Here is a 19,118-nt window from a genome sequence, read left to right as displayed (position 1 = left end):
AGACGCTTCCCTCGCTCATCGCTAATTTGTTTTAAATGACTGAGGGAAAGGTGAAGCCGACATAAAGCGCTAGTCTACTCCTCCTTTGGCTCGGTGGAGCTGTGCAGCGTAAGGCTGGAGAGAAAATGTCTTAAAGCACTTCTCAATACACTGCCTCTGCAGCAGTGACGATACGGCAATGTTTTAGAAAATATGTTACAGTCTGCTTTATGTTCGTTTTTAAAGGGAAATAAATCTAAAAATATACCGAGGAATATCTGTGCGTCTGTCTTTGGCTTCTCTTGCGAACCAGGTACTGAATGAAGTTGAATGTATGAACTGTATGAAGTTCGGCAGGTGTATTGCTCAGTACCCAAGGACAAGTTGTTTGGTTGTAGGTTCGCAAGAAAGAAAGACAATTTGACACCAATGGGCACTGCACTAGTTGTAATGACCTGCTTATGTGTACACCATGAACATTACGTACAATTTGGAATGACTTGTGGAATTCACACTTAAATAACAAAGATGATTGATAAACAATTGGAGTTTATTAGGTTTTGACCCACTAAACCTTCTGAATCATTAGCATTAAAGTAGTTACAAAACATGACCTCAGGTGACAGATGTTGAACATACTTTGTAGCTGAACCCCAACTTGAAATTCAGCATTTTTGTTTCTATTCACAAAAATGAAACTAGTGAAACCCATGTCAAACATAAAAAGGGTTAGGTGTTTGATGTAACTGTCCATGAAAAGAACAGTGAGTTCATGGGTCTCAAGTTTGGGTCCAGTGTGTCTGTAAAATGATAGTTGTAACTGAGGCTGTAAAGCGTGACACTTTTGGATATTTGAAGGGAAACTGCAGCCTCAATCGAATTGTGAAATGAAACCCGGGGTTTGATTAAATTAAACCAGGGGTTTGACCAAATGAAACCAAGGGTTTGACCGAATGAAACCAGGGTTTGACTGACAACATTTAAGTGGATTTTTTCTGTTTCTTCTTCTCCACTTCTTCTTCCTTTTCTTTCTCTATTTCTGCCACCAGAGTCTCAATCTCTTTGGACTCCAAGATCTGCAGTCAAACCAAAAACAAAATGAACAATTTGCCCAAATATTTGTGATCATTCCTCCAATTTAACCACAGCCACCTGCTATTAAAATACAAGAAATTCAGTAAAAAAACTAAACAAATCTCATTCAGGTTAGGCTACCTTCAGTGGTTGGTTTCTTCTGATCACTGCAAGTTCAATGTTTTTCCCTCCTGATTGGACCACCTGCAGGGGTAAATTAAAAGGTAAGTGAGCATGAATATAAAAAAGCATGATCTCCTGACCTGTATAAACAGTGTTTGAGCTCACCTCGAGCAGGGCTCTGATGGCCAGCTTTATCGCCTCGTTGTCACCAGCTATGGCTTCGTCTGTGTAGTTCTTCTCCAGGAACTCTCTCACCGTCTTTGCGCTGCGGCCAATGGCGTTTGCCTGAACAAATCAGATTTTTGTTGTTGTAGATACCTGATCGTAACAGGAATGGCAACGATTTCCCAAGGTGGACAGAAACCTTAGGTTGTTCTGGGGACAATTTACTAGAAGGTTACATGACAACTCCTTTTATCAACTGGTCAGGCAACTTAAAATTCTGGTGCGGCCTAAATATTTAAATTCCGGTCAAGAAGGGATGGCTGTATGAATTGTTACCATGTTACAAATGTCATTGAAATACCTTCCAAGCATGGTAGGTGCCTGAGGGGTCTGTCTGATAGAGTCGGGGGGTCCCGTCGTAGTCGAAGCCCACGATCAGGGCGGAGATGCCGAACGGTCTGCGTCCGTTACTCTGGGTGTATCGCTGGGCAACACAGGAATATCGGTGATACAAATCAACGTGAACTTGGAGGCAGATGGAAGTGTAATGCCGGTGCGTTGGTAGGCAAGCCTACCGCAGGCTGTTCTAAACAGATGTGTGTGGTGTGGGCTACCTGTTTGAGGGTGGCTATGTGGCGTGTTATGTACTCCACGGTGACTGGATCCTCGACAGTGAGCCTGTGACTCTGACACTCTACCCGAGCTCTGTTGATGACAATACGGGCGTCTGCAGTGAGGCCTGACAAAGAGAGAAACAAACAAGTCAAAGTGGTACACATACAGGTTGAAAACAAGTGTCTAGAGCATCAATAATGTTGTGTGCCATTCAATAACACAGAGTTCGTCAACCCCCTGGAAGATACTAAAATCAAAATCAGATTCAACATTTTAACATAACAGACATTACTAAGGATGACTACTAAAACCAAACTTGCTTAGACATAATTGTTCTACAAGTTTACCTGCAAACGCCATACAGACGTGTTCGTCAAGAGCACATATCTTGCGGACAGTTCTCTCCTCCTGCAGTTTGGCAACAGATTTCTTCTCAACACCAAGGACAACAATGTCTTTACCTCGGATGCCCACCTAGAAGTTGTAGGGAAGATGACTCATTTTAAAACCTACAAGTAGGAAAATAACAATTGGAAAATAAAATACGTTATACCCTAACCTATATTATTATATTGTATGTTGCCTAGCTGATAGTTTATCAATTAACTTTTCCTCTGTCTACAAATTAAGAGTTTTGTTATTTCATCATTAGCCTCCACCAACCTCATCCAAAGCTACTGCTAGCTAAGCAGCCTGCATGAGCGAGTGTAATTGCTGCAAAACGTAGCCTAACTACTAGCAGAGTACTGTGGTAGGGTAGTTGACTTAACTAGCTAGCTCTGTCCACCAGGTTAACCGAGCTAGACTAGCTAAATCTCTTAGCGGCAAAGTGGCTTGCTAATGCTAGTAGCTGCCCATGACTTAGCGTGAGTGACACAGCAACCAAATAGCTAGGTGGCTAGCTAGCCTTCCCTATGGCCGTCGCCTCCCGTAGTTAGCTGGCTAACAAGCTTGCTAATGGATCAGGCTTCCTAGTGAGTACCACTGAACTTACTGCTGTGGAACCTTTCTTTACAGCCTCTTGAGCATATTCCACCTGAAAGAGGTGACCATCTGGAGAAAACACAGTGATCGCTCTGTCGTATCTTGCTGACATTGTGTTAAGTGAAACCAGTAAAAGTCTATCAGAATCTGTTTCTCCCGAAAGGCATCCGGTTGATTACTAGATGATTGAAAGAAAGGCGCATGCGCTTGAACTACGAACCAGGAAAGTACCATTATATATCGGTTGAGGGTTTATTTAAGGACTGTTGTTACATGAAGAAATTGATATTCTTGCAAATTGTGCATCATTATTATGGATTTTAAAATAAAAATCAATTGAATTGGGAGCTATGGCCTTTAACATTGAAAAATCTATGGACATAACTAGCAATATTTTTCTCTCGTGGATGTTGTCTTTTCAATACATCTCTTAATTTTCGTAGTAGAGTCGTGATCAAATTAAGTCAGACAGGAACAGTAAGTATGAAATAAATAATTCCTCTGTTTTTCTTTTCCTGGAGAACCACCCCACTCGAGGAGTATACCATTTTTTCAATCCCCTGTGGCCTTTGGGGTGCGTTTGGATTATACCATTTTGAAAGTAGACACACAATGTGTTTTTGTATCAAGATGTTTTATAACATTGTTTAAAAAAATTCTTTAGGAATTAAGTTGTGTATCAGACATATATAAAACTCATATTTCTTGGTTTAAATCATGTGCATATATCATTAACCCATTTTACGTTGTTCAACTGCATTACCGGTTTCCCCTATACAGGACCATTACATTACAGAATAGCACCCCACTCAAAACTGTCTGGTGTGAGTTCTGGAGATTTGTTAGTAAGGTGATAACTTGTATGTTTACGTTCGTTTTACTTCCTAGTCAATCACCATGTCGGTGGCATTTGCTCCTCACAGACAGCGTGGAAAAGGTGATATAACCCCCGCTGGAATACAAAAGGTAATTAATTTGATCACGCACCAGTAACAGAATGGAGTCGTAGCATCATCAGCTCCTAGCTAGGAGCTAAACTAGCGGCCAAGTCGATATAGGGAAATAGATTGGTAACAATATAGCGCCGGAGTGAAGCGCGGTCATTATGAACTCAGCGGGAGAGTTCATCGAACATGTAAACGCTGAATATGTGAAGTCAATTATATCTGTTCATTTTGAATTTCTTCCACACGAGTGGGGGCCTATGGGTATGTTAGCTTGTTTGTTAGCTAAAGCTAACAAGAAGCCTCTTTTGTTAGCTAGGCACGCTCAAATTATTCGGATCCATTGATACTAGTCAGTGGTAGGCGGGATGAATAGCCACATGACTACCTTTCAGTGTTTCAATCAATATTTTAACCAATATCTATAACAATCAACAAGTCAACACATTCTGAGTCTTGAATATTCCTGAAGCGGGCTGCATTTGATTCCCATGCATCTTTTCCTTAATAACTGAACATGGTAAACCTGCTAGTACACAGTAGTAGCAGTGCTACAAAGTATAGCTTCAGCCAGTAGCTAACCAAGCTATGTTGTTGTATTAATATTGCTGACTACAATGTTACAGTTTGTAAACGTGACACAGTTTTTATCTGTTTGAATTTCATTATTTGAGATTTGTTATTTTATTTTTTGTCTTTGATTTACTTGTTTCAGTTACTGGATGAGAACAATCAACTGATTCAGTGTATAATGGAATTCCAAAGCAAAGGAAAAACAGCAGAGTGTTCACAGTAAGTTCTTCAAGTTTAGTTACTGGTAGATAGACTTTCTCAGGCAAAGTATTATGCTACTTGTCATCAATGACTATTTGTTGTTGTTCTACTGATATGCTTCAGCTGAATTATAGAAAATCTGGAAATAATGCAGTATTCTTAACCCACCAGAAACCAACATCTTTTTTTCATGACTTTTCGTTAACAGATATCAGCAGATGCTCCACAGAAATTTAGTGTACCTGGCCACGATAGCAGACTCCAATCAGAACATGCAGTCTCTCTTACCTGCTGTGAGTATGCGTTTTGGGGTAGAGCTACCTTTTGGGGCTGTCAATGACACGAGTCAGAGTTCAGGTTCTTAATCACTTTACATGGGGTCACTTTCTTTAGGTTAGGTTATTAAAACCACCAATTTAACCAAATAACGAATACAACTACTGGCCATCTGTTCAGTGACCTGAATTTCAACTTGCATGGTAGAAGAAAATACCATCCAAGCCGCTCTGACGAGGGGTGTTGAGAGGAAACGCTAATTCAACCGATCTATCTGGACACATCCAGATTTACCCACTGGCATTGCAACAATATGACATGGCTCACGTTCATACAGCTACCGTCCAGTTAAAAAGCCTATTAACTGATCATCTGCTGTCCATTAATTCCAAATTGGGACTTGAGATTAGGGGCATCGTCACACACCAACAGAGCAAGACTAACTCATCCATTACAGCACTGATTAGGAATTCCACCACATTTGGCAAGTCCATGGATTGGAGCAAGGCGCTCTTTAGCTCTAATATATATTCAAAGGCTTTCGAGCATTGAAACAAAACCCAAGTCTTTGGTGCATGTGAGGTTGAATGCTAAACTGAAATGCCTCATATGTAAACCAGTGCCAGTTTGCCCTGTTCCCCCCCCCCCCCTCTTCCCCGTTGTTGCCAAGGGGGGAGATGTGTTCATGTTCACCTAGATGCTCTTACTTGGTTTCAGAAGTGTGACTCCCCCATCCCAGAGGTAAAGCTTGAAGTGAGTATGTGTGGAGGAGGTGGGCTGTAATGGCGATAGGGTTCTCTTGATTGTCATCATGTCCATGCTGTTTCTCATGTTGAGCCCCCAAGTTTACAGTAACGGGGGGGGGGGGGGGGGGCTCTCTGTGTCCGTCACCTCATGGCCCAGAGATTACTGCTGGGGAATGTATTCAGTCTCATGTATAATCTGCATACAGCATCATATCTATCATGTCTATTTGGTCAATGAAAAAGAAAGTGAGCGAACGTAGTCCTCATTTGAATTCAGTTCTTGTCAGTCATGTCAGTTGTTTTTTCTTCCTTGGTTTTTTTCCCTCTGGATGTTGGTCCTTACCAGTGCCAGCCCAGACCGCGTGTCTAATCCCCCGTCGGTGTCTCCTCCTCCTCCCTGTGTTGTGTGTCTGCAGCCGCCCACTCAGAGCATGCCCATGGGCCCCGGTGGGATGACCCCGAGCGGAGCGCCCCCGCAGCCCCCCCACGGCCACAGCATGCCCGCCGACGGCATGGTCAGCGGAGGCCCCCCGGCCCCACACATGCAGAGCCAGATGAATGGACAGATGCCTGGTGAGTGACCCCCACCCCCCCATCCCCCACCCTCGTCTGCCCTTCTCTTCCCTCTGTCGCCGTCGTGGCGGGGTTGCCTAGCAACAGCACCGAGCTGCAAGGGAGGCTGGCCGTGCTGGAGGATGATGTCACCCCCTCCGAGAGCTCCGGCAGGAGGCTTGGACCTGCCTTTTCTCGCCGCTTGTTTTGTCGCGTCGGACTTGCCGTTTGTGTTTGGTGCACGTGCATTTGTTTGTGTGTGCCCATGCAAAGGGGCTTTACCGGTTGAGTGCGTTGGCGGCTTTGAGCTTCAGGCATAATCAGCGAGCAATTTTAATGCTTGAAAAAAAATTGATATATATGTTATTATAATTTTGAAGGTAAACTACATGTAGCGCGTAAGTGTGTTTAGCATCGTGCTATAAACTGTGTCCAGAAAGGATGACCAGTCTGCTCCATCCCCAGGCCCTAACCACATGCCCATGCAGGGCCCCGGGCCGGGCCCTAACCAGCCCCCCAACATGCCCAGCGGAGCCATGAACATGCCCCCCAGCAGCCACGGCTCCATGGGCGGCTACAACCACGCTGTCCCCTCCGCCCAGGGCATTCCTGCCCAGGCCCAGATGAACATGACCCAGGGCCAGCCCATGGGCAACTACGGCCCCCGGCCCAACATGAACATGCAGCCTAACCAAGGTGACTACAACACCGCGACACACACACACAACACACGCAGCCCTCCCGAACGCAGGATCCAGAAAGCGCATTCCGTTACAGCTACACTTGTTGACCTTGACGAGGGAGTCAGGTGGCTGAACGGTGAGGGAATCGGGCTGGTAATCTGAAGGTCGCCAGTTCGATTCCCGGCCGAGCCAAATGACGTTGTGTCCTTGGGCAAGGCACTTCACCTTACTTGCCTCGGGGGGAATGTCCCTGTACTTACTGTAAGTTGCTCTGGATAAGAGCGTCTGCTAAATGACTAAATGTAAATGTTGACTTTAGGGGTTATGGATGCTGGTGCTCGATCGGAACTCTTCTTCTGCACGTTTCAATGCTGACGAAGTGGCGTTCCATCCTTGTGTCTTCTCCAGGACCCATGATGCACCAGCAGCCCCCCTCCCAACAGTACAACATGCCCCCCGGCGCCAGCGGACAGCACTACCAGGGCCAGCAGAACCCCATGGGCATGATGGGCCAGGTCAACCAGGGGAACCATGTCATGGGCCAGAGGCCCATGCCGCCCTACAGACCCCCCCAGCAAGGTATGCTCCTCAGCGGGCAGCGGTGTCGGGGGGGGTGGGGGGAGTGCCCACCAGCACTGGACGACAACCTCTCCTCTACCCTCTTCTCTAACCCCCCCCCCCCTCTCTCCTTCTGACGTGACCCTGTTTTCACTGTGGTTGCTCACTGGCGCAGGCAAGCCCCACCCCCCCTATTAGACACACCCTCGTGCTCTGGAGTCCTTTTTTGGCATTTCCTGTCAGTCCTGGACGCGACCCTCGTCCCAGTCTCCGAAACAGCTAAAACCCCTATCCTGGTGTATCCACGGAGGCCCCTTCTCAGAGTGCTCCAGAGCATATGACTGGGGGGGGGGGGGGGAAGGGGGGGGGGGGGGGGTGGGGGTAGAGAAAAGAAAAGAAAAGCTTTCCCCCCCCAAAAAAGCCCCTTTCACTCCCTTCCCCGAAACCCAGTATGACCCACCCCCAACAACACCTTGAATCTACTTGTGTGTATGTTGTGTGCTGTGTGTGTATGTGTAGGACCCCCTCAGCAGTACCCAGGGCAGGAAGACTACTATGGGGACCAGTACAGTCACGCAGCGCAGGGAGCCTCAGAAGGTAGGAGAACTCTCCGGCCTCTCCCAGAAAACCTCCCCCTCCCCCCCCCAAGCCACGAGCTCCATCTCTCGCCAGCCAATAAACACTTGAAAAACAAAAAGAGAGCCGAACTCCCAGAGCAGAACGGACAGGAGGAAGGCGGTCCAGAGCCACACCCCCCCACGAGCCATGCCCGGCTCAAAGCCGTTACGTGAAGAGAAGGGATGCCTTGTCTTAACTTCCCCCCCCAGCCCCCCCCCCCCCCCCCCACAGCTCAGCTGTTAGTCAGAGCCGTCCCTGTGTCTTGGTAGCTCTTACGCACTCTTGAGGCTCTGCATCCCAGGCCGCCGGTGACCGGTCGACACACTACATACGTGCAGCCAGATTGCAGTTCTCCGAAGTCTGGGCTGAATCCGAACACGTCGGTGAAGTCCTCTTGTCCGACTGCCAGAGCCTTTACACGCTCCCCCCCTCCCCCTCCCTAAACCTTTCACTATTTTCACACTAAAGTTAGCAAATAAAACCTTGCCCCCCCCACCCCCACACACACACACACACACGAGGCTGTCTGCTGAACATGGCATATCCGCTTTTAAAACCAATAGTGATAAACATGTATGAACATGTACACTGTAAGTCTGTGATGAATGTTCCGTCCTGCTCTCAAACTAGGGGTTCCGTTTCCTTCGTAAGACAATGGCAGGTTTTATATCCCGCCCCTGGGGCATTTAACATGCCTTCCTATCTCCCTGTCACTACGATGTAGGTCATACTTACTGTTCTCCACCGCTGTATCCTGAACTAGGCCTCTACAGGCCTTGTGAGGAGCCCACACTGCATTGCCACCAAGGAGGTATCTAGGAGGCAATACCTTAGCAAACGTCTTCACATGTCTCGGCACATAAGGAGGTGAAAGCAGACATTTTGCTCTGGCATTGATTTGATCTGGGAGGCAATTTTTTTTCCTTTTTTGGCTTCGACTCAAGGCTTTTGTTTTGGGAAAGGACCTCAACAAACAAGCAGATTTGCATTAACCACGTACACAGTCCTTCCTGGCTAGCCTAGCTAGCAGCGAGTGAGCAGCCTTAGCTTGCCGTGTGCGCTTTACTCATAGCCCACTCTGCTTTTTAGTTGTCGTCCATTTCTCTGTCCCTGCTTTGTGTGTCTTATTTGTTCCCCCCCCCCCCCTTTCTCATTACTAACTTTTCATGAATTGTTTTAAAATCACGTGGGCTTTTATTTTGGTTGTAATTGTTTTTGTATATTTGCGTCTCACTTATGACGTCAGGTAAGGCTACTTGGACGGCGTTGCAGTAACCAGCTGAGGCGTAAAGCCCTCAAACCCGTCAGGATGTCCCAACGCTTCACTCACCGTCTGTCTACCCGCTTCGGTGGTTCTTGCTGTCATTTTTTTAAGTGTCGTCACCACAATTGCAAGAGCAACAGCCAACAGACAGTGACCACGAGGGGGGGGGGGGTGTGGGTGAGACAGGGAAAATGGCGGGCCATCCCAGTCTCAGACCAATCTCCTAACAGACACCCCACCCTTGTGAATGCCCTGGCTGAAGGCTGCTGCTGTTGAGGCGCGGTGCTGCTCTCCTGCTGATGCCGCTCTCCGTCTCCCCCTGCAGGTAACGCCCAGTATGGCCAGCAGCAGGAGGCCTACCAGCAGGGCCCCCCCCAGCAGCAGGGCTACCCCCCTCAGCAGCAGTACCCAGGACAGCAGGGCTACCCCGGACAGCAGCAGGGCTACGGTAAGGGGGACGGTGAAACAGCGCGTTTACTACCCGCTCCCTCTTTCTCCCTCATGCTTTTTTTTGGGGCGAGAGACTACTTGACTACTTTCCCCTTTTTTCTCTTTTCCTTTTCTCTCTCTCTTTCTCTCTCCCTCTCTCTCTCTCGTTCTCTCTGTCTCTCTCTCTCTCGTTCTCTCTGTCTCTCTCTCGTTCTCTCTCTCTCGTTCTCTCTCTCTCTCGTTCTCTCTCTTTCTTTCTCTCTCTCCCTCTCGTTCTCTCTCTCTCGTTCTCTCTCTCTCTCTCGTTCTCTCCCCCTCGTTCTCTCTTCCCCCCCCCCCCCCATGAACCTCAGTTTGAAGATGTTTGAGAGACAGGACGCAGGGTTACGCGAGTCCAACGAAGTTTAGCCCCTGAGCAGGCTATTGGACGCCAGTCTGGCAGGCGAGAGCCATCCAGAAGTGAGGAAGAGGAGGGGAGGAGAGGGGGGCTGGGCCCAGGATAACACCGAGGGCGGTGATGGGAGAGGGAGTGGGCGAGGAGGGCCGACAACTCGTCTCTCGCTCGCTCTCTCTGAGCCAGAGGCCATTCTCTCATGTCAGTAATGAGCTGGTGAGGTTTTGGGCTCGGATCAATCTGGCACACCCACATGAGCACTTACGTTCTTGAAGGCCTCCGCAAGGTTGTTTGACTGTATCGGGCATTAGTTGGTGCTTAACGATGCAGATCTCGGTAAGTCAGTTCTCCAGCCAGGCCTCAGTGGCAGAAGGCTAGCTAGCTAGCTCCGGCACGCAGACGGGCTGATGAAGTGATTTTTAATGAGGTCGGCTCCACTAATGAAGGCTCACGGAATCTCCTTCATGTCTCTCCATTAAGACAGCAGCACCCCAACTCCTGGACCTTAACTCTCCCTCTCTCGCTCTTCCCCTCTTCTCTCGCCTTCCTCCTCCTCTCTCCCTGTACCTCTCATGACTGAGGGATAATCTGGAGACCGTGCACACGAACCAGAGCCCAGAGTATCCACTAACCTATGCCAGCCATGTCTCCGTCTATCCGCTATCTGTCCTGGAGGATGTACACCGTTCTGAAAAAAGTATAAAGTAATGGCAGCCATTGTCGCGAGGTCGACACAACTAGCTAAACGAGTTGTTGAGACTGCCTGAGGAGCCCCGGGGGGGGACATGTGGAAGTTGACGAGGTCTGTCCTTAACCACTGATCAGTTAACAACCATGAAAGATTACAACCCATGATTACTTTGTTACTTTTATACTGTTTGAACTATACCCCGCTATGTTAGCTCATGAGAGCATGGAATGTCAGGGCCATTTCTAGGAGCCCTGTCCAAAGCCTAAACAAAAGCTATCGAGCATGCAGCGTCCTCTTTCTGTGCTTGCGAAGGCCGTGTTGATTGTCATCCCCCTGATGGTTCTTGTGAGAGTAAAACCCCCGCATACTGTCATACTATTTAACTGCCCTTCATTTCCTGAATTCATTGTCCAGTCTGAGATGCTCAACTTGAGTGTATCAGACACCTGCACCTTATAGATCTGTAATAAATACAGAACTTGTACTTGGCAATTCACTTCATTTACTTGGTTAGGTCAGCAATTGGGTACTATCAAATACGTCTTCAAAGTAGAGCCCTCCCTGGAACACTTGTAGTCCCGGAACACTTGTAGTCCTGGAACACTTGTAGTCCTGGAACACTTGTAGTCCAACCCAACTGTGTTGAAGACCTCACCCTCTTTTCCTCTCCATCTCCCCCCCCCCCCCCCCCCCCCTCAGGTCCCTCCCAAGGTGCCCCAGGACAATATCCCAACTACCCGCAGGGCCAGGGCCAACAGTATGGGGGCTACCGGCCCCCCCAGCCAGGCCCGCCCCAGGCCCAGCAGCAGCGTCCCTATGGCTACGACCAGGTGAGTACCCCCACCGCCCCCCCCCCCCCCTAACACAGCTCCCTCCTAGCAGCCACCTGCCCGTATGTGGCTCTGTATGTGTGTGTGTGTTCCCTATATATCTGTTAATTGTCAAGTCAGACATTGAGAAAAGACAAACGTACAGAGATAATGTCTTTTTTATGTTAGGTTAACTGAGCCTGGAGTTGTAACCGATGAGGGAAGGTATAGGTCTTGTGCATGCTGTCACAGTGTGTGTGGGGGGGGGGGGGTTAGCAGACAGCTTTGAGGAGGTGTTGGTGCAGCTAGAGCTGCCCCTCGCTAGTCTTTAGGTTGTAATGCAGGGACCAGTGATGAGTCTTGGCTAACCAACACAGCAGGCCCAGTTCAGTGACTAGGACCTGGGTACAGTCGGCGCCTAGCGCCTCCAGACAGTTAGGGGGCGCTCTCTTCTCCCTGTACAGCATTTGAAAGGCAGCGTGGGACAGTGGTTGAAGGGGTCTACATGTTGCGCTGTGCTTTCCTGTGGTCCTGTGCGGGGGGCCGCAGCCACCCTTTGATATCTTTATATCTTTGAATATTCAGGGACACATGAGGAAATAAAGGCCCGGGGATTTGAAACCCCCTCTGACTAGCTCTGTATGAAGCAAAGGTAATGGTTGCTGTGAAGACCTCGACGTCAAATCTTAGACTTTTTTATTCTTTTTCATTTTTTGAATTCTTTTTCATTATATAAATTTTTCTTTTTACCACCTAGCCTTGATTTCATTTTTTTTATTTTTCATTTCTTGCATTTGTTCTGGTTCTCCTTCTTTTCACTCCTCTGCTTATTTTTTTTTTTCCTGTTTTCCCATCTTTGCTTTCTCTATTTTTGTAACCAGGGGTCGCATTTAAGTCTTGAGGTCCTCGAAAACACAGCATGCACAGTTTGTACTAGTAAAAATGGAGCTTTGGAATTTCTTTCAGTAATCAGTTTGATGTTCAGCTTATCATTCTGTTGTTGTGTGTCTCCTCTCATGCTATTAAGAAAACATCACTGCACCGGTTGCAATGAGCACTGTTGTAATGTAGTGCTATTTGAACCTAAAACAAGTTATTTGAAAAGAATTACAAAAAGCAACATTACTAACACGTCTAAGGCCTATTTCGACCCCTGTTTAGAAATGCACTTGACATTAAATACCTTCCTCAGAGAATGGCACACTTGGATCATTCTTCTACTAAACCCCCCCCCTCCCTCCCCCCCCCCAAAAAAACATTTGGCCATTCAGCTGAAACCAGACAAATTCTGTGATTTACCACAGCGATGAGGCCATGCTGCCGCCTGCTGGTCAAACTCAGCCAATGCAGCCCCAAAAAAGAAAAGAGAAATGTTTGCCGTACACCTACCATACGGTTCACTCGACAGATGTGCTTGTTTGCATCCTATTTAGACGTATCAATATTAACACAACCCGTGCATATTTGCTGAGACTCAACTGTCCCTGTGATGTCTTTTCATCGATTCCTCTGCTCTCTCCGTAGGGTCAGTATGGAAATTACCAGCAATGAGAGAAGGCCGTGCCACCTCCTCACCCCCACCCCTACCCCCCCCCCCACCCCCGACCCCAAGCCCCGACCTCTGACCTGTCTTCAACTACCTGGACTTTTGCAGCGGCTGCGGCTCGCTGAGACGTTGTCTCAGACTCACACACACACACACACACACTCTTTCTCTCCAATATCTGGGGTCATTGTGTACAATTTCTTTTTTTTTTTTCCCTCCTCCCTCCTTTCCCCGGCTCCGCCACTGTCCCGTTGTAGTCTGAGCAGCAAAGCCTTCGATGACATGGAGCCGCCTTCCCCAGAGTATTGTAGATTGGGAAATGGGGGACAACGGGAATTGTTATTAATATTCTAAAAGATATCTATACATAGGACAGAAGAATGCAGACCTTTACCATAGTGGGGGGGCTCCATCCTCTAACCCCACACCCCCACTTATAAGAAGCAATAACCTGAGGAGGGAGGGAAGAGGAGGGTGGGTGAATGTTTGAGGTGAGGAGGTGACTTCTGCTAGGCCATGGTACATGTCGAGGGCCGTCTAAAGTATGTGATGTAAAAAAAAAATTAAAAAAAACTGTATTTGATGCTTTTTAGATGGAGCTAACTTTGTATAAGAATCTGGAGACTAGTCAAACATCTGGTTTCCTTGAGCTGTATGTGTCAATGGAAGTTTGGTTTCCTTTTTGTTTTTGGGACATCCAAGAATGTTTTTTATTTTATTTTTGTCTCTTCGTTTTTAAGTCCCCTCTTTGTTGAGTTGTGTCCTCTGCTACTTGAGTTCATTGTAAATCATGTGATTGCCTGGGCTGAATTGATACTTCTGATTTGTTAATGGAAATGTACATAGATAATAAACCCACACAGATGTAACTTCTTTTTTTTTTATATATCTGACTGCTTGAAATGCCATGAAAACGACATCTATAAAGACGATGTCTGGCAGACACCCGGATTCCACTACTACATCCTGAATGGCATCAGCATCACAGAAACCATTTTGTATATTCTCGTTCCGAGTTCTCTAGGTTATTTTGTCTCTTGTCTCGATGTTTTGTCACGTACAACCTTACAGTCCCTTCCCTCCGTCTGTTACAACACATTCATCCTGGGAGCTATTGTTTTCCCCTGAATAAAGTTGTCAGTAAAATCATGCTTGTTCATTGGCATAGCACCAAATGAAACTAACTTTTATGTATGAGTCTGATTTACTAGAAACAATACTTTCTAATAAATGATTATTAGCTACAATATTTAATTCCAGCATTCTCATGAAGAAACAGTAATGGCCCAGTTTAATAGAATCAATAGTATACAGACTCATTTTCAATTATTCTGATCTAAATTCTGACTGGTGAAGAAATGGTTAAGGATGATTCACTGTTGCCGGAACCAAAGGCAGTCATCGCATGTCATTAATCACTACGTTCTCGTAGTTGAAAACCAATAGAACCAGTCGCAATTTTTTCAAAGATCTTTCTACTAATCAGGGAGCCCTTGATTTTAGCAGCAGTCTAACTCAGCATGTCGTATCAGTCCAGCTGCATTTGGAGAGGTCCAGGCCACATTTACACTCCAAATTACCTCCCCATCCCCCTCCCCCCCTTCGCTCCCTCTAGAGAGAGACAGGGACTACCTGTCATGGGGGGGGGGGGGGGGGGGGGGGGGGGGATACAGATGGCGTGCCAGATGTGTGGCTGCAGCACGTGACTGCTGTGTGGCCACGGTGTTAGAAAGGGCCGGCGCCTGGACTGAGCTGGCGAGGAGAGGGGACTGTTTGTTCTCTCAAAGACAGAATTTGGAGCAACACATTTATATATCACTATGTCTGTGTAAAAGTGCTCTCTAAGTGTGTGCGTGTGCATGGCTGGGGTCTGGTGGCATCTCCCCGTCACCCCGCCATCCTGCTGCTCCACAGCTGGCAGCCCCACCCTTCCCAGCTGCCACTGGGGCTCCCCCCAGCCCCTCGGCTTGGCAGAGCTGGCGTTTTGGGCGCCCCCCCACCAGTCCTCCCCAGCAGCTGCTGCCCTCAGCTGCGCTCTCACAGACGGGATCGGGGTCGGACAAAGTCACTCCTCCTGTGACTCTGTCTGGGGCCGCGGGGGGGCACCGGGATGAGGGGTCGGTAGGAAAGTGCTCGTCGAACCCTCTTGGAAGAGGTCTTTCAGGCACACATGAATTCAGGACACTATCATGTGCACTTCGTGGTGGAGCTTTGGAAAATGACAGGGCAGAGCAGCTCCTCTCTGGCTTGACAATTTAGTTTTTGAAACAATTTATTTAAAACGCCAACATATTATTTAATATGTAAAACGTGTTGACTAATACAGTATTGAGGTGGTTTTAAAGGATAGTCGATTCAGGGGTTCTGAATATATATTACAAAAAAAAAGTAGGATTCCACACTGTGCCCTGTGTGGTGGCAAGGCAAACAGCAGAGTGACAGTATCATTTCAGAGCATGATTATCTTGTTCAATATTTTGATAATTAGAATTCAGAGCACCTTTCAGAAAGGGCTCTAACCACCGAGGGGAAAATGACATTGTGATCATAGCTGCCAGGCAAAAAGTGATCTCTCCCTCTCTCTTTCTCTCAGTCCCCCCCCGTCTCTCTGTCTCACCCTCTCTCTCTCCATCTCCATGCCTCCCCATCTCTTTCTCTCTTTCTCTCTTTCTCTCTTTCTCTTTCTCTCTCTCTCTCTCTCTCTCTCTCTCTCTCTCTCTCTCTCTCTCTCTCTTTCACAGTGTGACAGAAAGTCTATGGGGAGGTATAAGAGGTAGTTATGGGGGAAATGCAGCAGCCTCCACAGTTTAATTGGAGATGTGTCACACTAAATAAATGGTGCAAAAACAAGCGCTGACTGGAGGGCTTGAGGGAGGGCCCCTTGGGAGGGCAGTGTGCTTTATTGGGCAGGAACTCTGCAGAGCTCCAGGGGGAAAGAGCCAGGCCGGGGTACCCACCCCTCCACACCCAAGCCTCCAGGCTCACAAAGCCCTCCGCCGAGGAAGGAGAAGAGGGATGGATCCCACTGTTTTATGTGCAGTAGAGAGGCTACCTGTGAACTTGGTGACCTAAATGCACGGTTATTGATTACTTCCGACCCAATCAACAACAAAAAAAGAAATCTAATTCCTCAACCTGCAATGTCAATTCCTGCGTGACTCCGGAAATCCATAATCATAAAGAAAAATCTTACGCAAGCAGTCTATCTCTTCCTAGATTCTTGAGTTTGCCCGTGTCAATTTGTGTTTCGCAGGAAGCAGAGCCAAGACAGCCAACCCAATTAGCCTAGCTAATCCATAAAGGACCCCGGAACACCCCGGAGAATAGCCTCTCCAATACTATATCAATGTTGATAACTCATGTCCTCAGCAATCTTGTCTTGTTTGCACTTTGTGTGCTTTCCAAACATCACAACATGCACTGTGATCTACTTCCACGTTGAGAGGCTGTACAAGGCAGTGTGAACATCCTCTCAGATCTCTAGGGGAAGGGACAGGGTTCTGATGAAGGAGTTTGAGGGATGAATACGACCTAGAACCATTGCATGTGATTTTAGTGTACTCTCTCAAACTGAAAGTGCATGGTGTGGTTGACTAATAAAAATGGGTCATATCATATCATCAGGGTTTTGTTGGCCTACAGACATCTTACTTCAGTCGTTTCAAATCTATGCTGCTCAGTACATACATATACTAACAATTTTCCAAATGGGATCTGTCTTAATCATGGGAAATAATTTAAAGGACTTGTGTCTCTCCCACCAAGAACTATTGTTCAGCTGCCTGCATCAGAAGTGCGGTGCTGTTCAAGTCCCAATGTTTGGTGCTCTTTAGCCATCAACTCCAATTAAGAATGCGCTGTTTTGTTTGTGTACATGGAAGTTGTCTCTGTGAGAAATAGCAGGTATGCTGATATCAGTATTCCCACAGCCTGCATAATTGCTGTAATTTGCTTTCCCTTTGGGTAATCTGTAAACATGGCTGTTTTGATGTTTTTTGGCATCCTCCATTGGCTGAGTGCTCTCCTCCTCCAGCGGAGCCCCATCCCAGCCCAGGGTGACACAAATAGATCCTTCCCCAGAAGGCGCACGTAGTTCCACACGGCAGCGATCGATACGGCCCAGTCCTCACTGGGACGCTGGCGGTTTTAAAAGCGCCCCTGTGAGCAGACACTCCCCACGCTGGCGTTTTAGGGAAATAAAGCTATCGATCTACCGGGGCCCTCCGGCCGAGCGCTAACCTGGTCCCCCCGCAAATGAGAACGTGCTCATCTGGACACATCTGCCCCGCAATGTTCCCCAAAAATGGGGGCCTGGAGAGAGAGGGGGGGGCGCCTAACGGGGCCTGCTGCTTCGGATGATGAGCCCGGCCCTGCTGGACGCCCCCGTCCGAGAGGGGAGGCGTCTGGACGCCCGGGACTTCCATTAGAGGCCCAGGATGGAGGCGTGGGTCGATGTGGTCAGGTCTGGTCGGGGGTACTCCATCTCGGCTCAGTGTGGCTGCCTCCCCTCTGACATTGTGAGGAGGGGCAGGGGGGGGAGGGGGGTTGGTGACCCCACTGCAGAGCCGGACTGCTGAGGGGAGACACTGCCTCCACAGACGAGGCCTTTGCCTTCAAAGCACCTCTGTAGAGTTTCTCTCTTTGTTGCTCCGAATGCCTTAACATTGGCTTTTTGTTTGAGGTTTAACCAATACACTTTTTTTGGAATTTAGACAGGTTCTCATTTCTGAGCGCTCTGCAAACTAACGAGCATAAACCGCATTCTCTGTGTGGGGTAAAGATTATAGTAATGCACAGAACAAGTAAAACAGTAGGCTGTCATTTCCATTTTAAGATTGGATTTGTATTGGTGGACAGATGACATATTTACTTTATAATAGGCTACTACTATTTTGAAATTAATCTTGAACTTGGGATCAACATGTCATTACGACAAATCATTAATTAAATATTGAATAGAAAATCGGATCTCAAATAAATGCAGAATAAATATAGAAAACACTCTTCTAACAGACACATGCTACAGACACACACACAGTTTCCAAAGGATCGAAAATGTCTTCGTCATCTGCTTTCCTTTTTTCAAAAACAACATCATTGTCAATGACAGTTTGAAAACGTTCCCTCTCTCTAGCTCAGCCTGCCCTAGCAGTGTGCAGCTTGGAAGTTCTCTGCCCCAGTTCTCCATGTCCTTGAGAGTTGTGCCTTCGGGCCGGGGCTGGTGGGGTCCCGCGGTGCACAATGTGTGCCTGGCGCCCAGGCTCCCGCTGTCCTCCGCCGCCCCTGCGTGGCTCTGGAGACATGCCAAGCTCTGAGGGGTTGTTCGCGCGAGTGGGGGAGCGTGCACGCATGCCGCCCACCAGCACTGCACACACACACACACAAACGCTACACACTCCTACACGCGCACAATTATCCGCTATCTTCTCCTTCTAGCACACAATATGAATCACTGCACTGTGTGGCACAGCATTGCACTGTGGAGGATGTTGTTGATGGGTAACCAGATTCATAGGGATTTACAGATGTGTGATCTGATCTGTGAATGAGAAATTAGCCTTGTTTTTTGTTATTTGCCAGAGCTAAAACCATGATGGCAGAATATTACAAATGGATTGAAATAAATGAATTGTAAAATAAGGAATTTGATATTTGCAGATTCTCAATTGAGGCCATTTGAAACCACTTTCTGTTCAAGTTTACTCATGTTTCATTAAAAGACAGCAATCACTTCCTGAGACCACTGTACTCAGCCAACTGAACGTGTTTGACAAATCACTATATATTTAATTCAGCAAATGTGATTTGTGCATTGTTAGTAATTAATATGGATATTGGCCAAGAGCAAAAGATAAAGATCCATTTTCTAATATTTTGTCCTTGGATTGTGTACC

General features: G+C 47.4%; 2 protein-coding genes across 8 annotated transcripts; one reads left to right on the top strand and one right to left on the bottom strand.

Moving 5' to 3' along the window:
* Positions 1–411: 411 nt before the first annotated feature.
* LOC124472597 (proteasome subunit alpha type-7) lies at positions 412–3,143 on the bottom strand. Its single transcript, XM_047027529.1, has 7 exons — positions 2,951–3,143; positions 2,304–2,430; positions 1,956–2,080; positions 1,703–1,825; positions 1,342–1,461; positions 1,195–1,257; positions 412–1,055 (listed from the first exon to the last, which is right to left on the bottom strand). Exons 1-7 carry the CDS (start codon positions 3,050–3,052, stop codon positions 960–962), a joined length of 756 nt encoding a protein of 251 aa, XP_046883485.1. The 5' UTR covers positions 3,053–3,143; the 3' UTR covers positions 412–959.
* Positions 3,144–3,731: 588 nt separating this feature from the next.
* Positions 3,732–14,370, top strand: ss18 (SS18 subunit of BAF chromatin remodeling complex). 7 transcript variants are annotated; one of them, XM_047028086.1, is made up of 12 exons: positions 3,732–3,906; positions 4,600–4,676; positions 4,867–4,951; positions 5,652–5,687; positions 6,097–6,253; positions 6,698–6,928; positions 7,324–7,494; positions 7,993–8,070; positions 9,681–9,803; positions 11,569–11,699; positions 12,264–12,330; positions 13,203–14,370. In XM_047028086.1, the coding sequence occupies exons 1-11, from the start codon at positions 3,838–3,840 to the stop codon at positions 12,279–12,281; spliced, it is 1,176 nt and encodes a 391-aa protein (XP_046884042.1). In that variant the 5' UTR covers positions 3,732–3,837; the 3' UTR covers positions 12,282–12,330; positions 13,203–14,370. The 7 variants fall into 7 exon arrangements, with proteins under 7 accessions (XP_046884042.1, XP_046884041.1, XP_046884040.1 ...); XM_047028085.1 differs by lacking the exon at positions 12,264–12,330 and having other exon boundaries at positions 5,655–5,687; XM_047028084.1 differs by lacking the exon at positions 12,264–12,330.
* The last annotated feature ends 4,748 nt before the right edge of the window (positions 14,371–19,118 follow it).

The sequence above is a fragment of the Hypomesus transpacificus genome, chromosome 10, assembly GCF_021917145.1.
Source record: "Hypomesus transpacificus isolate Combined female chromosome 10, fHypTra1, whole genome shotgun sequence".
NCBI classification, from domain to species: domain Eukaryota; kingdom Metazoa; phylum Chordata; class Actinopteri; order Osmeriformes; family Osmeridae; genus Hypomesus; species Hypomesus transpacificus.
Note: the sequence above shows the minus strand (reverse complement) of the source record. Positions and strands in the feature narration are given on the sequence as shown.